Consider the following 3,409-nt stretch of genomic DNA (forward strand, 5'->3'; position numbering starts at 1 on the left):
AACCGCGAGGAGGAAGATGCGCGCGCGAATCGCAATTGTCTTTCTGGGAAACTTGAGTCTATCGTACAAGATTCCCACAATCAGCCGTACGTGAGGTCACGCACGGTTTTGTAATCGCGCATGGAATTTTGAACCAAAACGAACCGAGAGTTAGCGATTATTCCACGAGGCGCCGATAAATTCACGATTCGTAAAAATTATCTCCAACAGTTCACGGATCGTAACATTATATCGTTTTTTTTCTTTTGACACATTTTTCAAAATACAACTAATGGCGCGATTACGTCGAATATTGATCGATGCATATTGTAGATCATGCGTCTTTCCTCATCATGAGGAATATATATAATGGAGTCTTACAGGAAAGATATATTAAATCTTACTACAGGAAATGACATAAAATCCAATTATACTTTATTGCATTAGCTTCTTTCATAATTTCTTTTTATAAGAAAAATGAAGAAATGCTCTTTCTTTAATTCTTCTTAAAACACTCTAAATATATTTTAGGAACGTGGGTTATCGAATGCTGTGAAAAGATCCTGCTAAAAGCAAGAAATTGTGGGAATTAAGCGAGCCTCTGGTAAGATTGCAATCATCAGACCCGAAGATTTAAATGCAATTTTTTTGTAATTTTTTATATAATTTTCATCATTTGTTATATATGTGACGATCTTTTGTACTTATATTTTAATAATAATTTCACTTAACTTGCCAGTACAACTTGGCTCATAATGAAGTATCGACACTTTATTAATAAATACTTTTTATACTGAAAAATAATTTTGCAAATATAATTTTGCAGGAATAAATTTTATTAAAAAAGAAATTTTTTTAATATAAAATAATGATATAACTGTATTTGCATTTGTTGAGTAATAGGATTGATGTATGTACTTTTACTTAATGACTTAATCAGCTAGGTCAGTAGGTATATGTATTGCACATTACGAAATTGGCTGTAGATATCGATTTCTATTTCGAATTCAAAGGAAACAAACTGTCCCATTTTTGCATTCTATCGGGATAAAGTCCTGTCTTCATTCTTGGTTCCTCAGAGATTTCTAGATAGTTGTCTTTTTCTGGTAAGTAAGGTTCCCATGTAACATTCTTAGCCAAAGCTGGAGATATTGGCTGTCCAGTTTGAACAAAATTCGACCACATGCTTGTCATAAGTTCTACTGTAGGAATTTCCGGGTCATCGTTTTCGAAGAATGGAAATTTAAATTTCATAAAGAACAAATATTGCAAATCGTCATGATGCACCACGCCTTGAATAATAAAATAAATAACAAATTTAGTTACACATAATTTATGCAGAAGTTGTAAAGATCAAATCGTGATGTGCTATAAAGCAATCTGAACAATTTGAATCAAGCAATTTGAATAAAAAAATAAAATACAAGAATAAAAATAATACCGTATGGTGTGGTTTCGTTCCACATGACAAAACTGTATCGTCCTTGATAAGAAGATACATAAAAGTAGATGGGTTGGTCGGTGTTTTCGGCGATTAATTTTACAGAACTATGCATTGGATATGTAACTATTGCATCGGTGTTGATCTGAAATACAAAACATAATTATATATATATATGAATTAATTGCGATTAATTTTATTCATATCACTATATTAATTTTATTCATATTGCTATATTAACAATAGTTAATATTGTCCCAAACATGCTATTATTTCATAACATATTTTAATTTCTTAACAATTTACGTACATGTGCCAGACCATCATAAGTGTCTGGACCAATCGGTTTGTCGTCAAAGTAAAATCGGCGCAGTTCGGTACTTATATGTCTAGACCGAGGTGTATCTCGCTCGTACAAGAAATTTATCGGTGCGAGTCTGTACCAGTCATTGTTCAAATCGTCCACGTATGAATCATTCCCGAGTTCGTGTTGCTTGGTGACAACTAAAAATAACCGACGGAATATATTATTATTACTACATATTTATTAATTTCTGTGATTTCAGCCACTATTTATAACTTGAGAATTGAATGGCAATGACAAGAAAATACAAATACAAGAGATTCTTACAAGTGACCACACCACCAAACTCGTCTTTAGTAACTCCTGCGATCAGCGGAACCTTGTGGAATTTCCCCTTCTTAAAAAGTTCAGCGGGCTGTTCGGGCAAGAATCTTTCTATGCCGTGAACTTCATCAGGTTCTACTACAGGTGTCCAAATTAACATTGGATAACCGTACCACTCCTAGAATGTCGTAGTATGCTAAAGATTACTTTTTTCTTAGGCTTTCTTTTTTTTATATCTAATAAAACAAATCTCTACGTTTTTTAGTTCTTGATTTTTTACGGCATTATATATTTGTTTCTCTAATTTTCTATCGTTTGGTAGGAAAATTACTTAATCTTATTTACTAATCCTATTTATTAATCTTGTCCTATATATGTAATCTTTCTTACAAAAAACTTGGGCATGGTGTCTGTGAAGTTCTCCACTGGTTTGGAGTTTAAACAGATTAGCATAGAGCCAGTGGTGTCGGTGGGACAGTCTAGTAATTCGGCTTGCTTCTTTGCCAAGTGCAGCTGTTCAGTCGGGTACGGTCCATACGGTTCTTTCATCGATATCGAGCCGCTCATCATGATCGCCCGATGGAACAATCCCTTGGACATCGGCGAGACCATGTGCAACATCACGCTCAATCCACCTACGCTGCAGCCGGATATAGTGACGCTGTCGGGGTCACCGCCGAAGGCGGCTATGTTCCTCTGGATCCATCGAAGCGCGACGACTTGATCCTTCAGACCCAAATTACCCGGTGCCTTCGAATCACCGGTGCTCAAAAATCCTGATACAGATAAGCACAAATAGGTTTTTAAAGAAAAAAGTTGTGTTATCTTTGAACCACAAGCGATAAAATCCCGACATAAATATAATTTTATGTTTTCTTTCAAACTTTAAATTCTGCCTTAAGCAGAATTTTATCGCTTATATTCGAATTAAGTATCTGAAAAGTAATAAAACACGGGGGACTTTACCTAGCGTCCCGAGACGAAAATTGACGGTGACAAGAACGATGTTTTTGTCTAGTAGATACTGAGGTCCAAAATTAGAGCTTTTACCCGAGTATAGGTAAAAACCGCCAGGATGGAAGAATACCAATACGGGTCTTTTCACGGGATCGTTCTCCGATGGTAGCTGCGATCAAGATAATTGTTCAATTAGTCATACTCTTTTTTAGTGCGAATGTCTATTGAGCATTATCAGACTCACTTTTGTTGTGTAGATATTCACACGGAGACAATCCTCCATTATATTCTGTTCGTGTATCGCTGGACAGGCGGGTCCTTCTTTGGTCGCGTCGAAAACATCGTTCCAATCTGCCGCTGGAATTGCGACCTAGGAGAAATATAATTAAAAAATAATAATAATA

At 35.4% G+C, this 3,409-nt stretch overlaps 1 protein-coding gene across 1 annotated transcript; it reads right to left on the bottom strand.

Moving 5' to 3' along the window:
• Positions 1 to 794: 794 nt before the first annotated feature.
• Positions 795 to 3,395, bottom strand: LOC112458536 (esterase FE4-like). The gene is made up of 7 exons (XM_025022225.1): positions 3,250 to 3,395; positions 3,015 to 3,174; positions 2,439 to 2,824; positions 2,052 to 2,226; positions 1,731 to 1,924; positions 1,421 to 1,565; positions 795 to 1,271 (listed from the first exon to the last, which is right to left on the bottom strand). The coding sequence occupies exons 1-7, from the start codon at positions 3,286 to 3,288 to the stop codon at positions 976 to 978; spliced, it is 1,395 nt and encodes a 464-aa protein (XP_024877993.1). The 5' UTR covers positions 3,289 to 3,395; the 3' UTR covers positions 795 to 975.
• Between the last annotated feature and the right edge of the window lie 14 nt (positions 3,396 to 3,409).

Source organism: Temnothorax curvispinosus, unplaced genomic scaffold (genome assembly GCF_003070985.1).
Source record: "Temnothorax curvispinosus isolate PA1 unplaced genomic scaffold, ASM307098v1 QBEX01008974.1, whole genome shotgun sequence".
Taxonomy (NCBI): Eukaryota; Metazoa; Arthropoda; class Insecta; order Hymenoptera; family Formicidae; genus Temnothorax; species Temnothorax curvispinosus.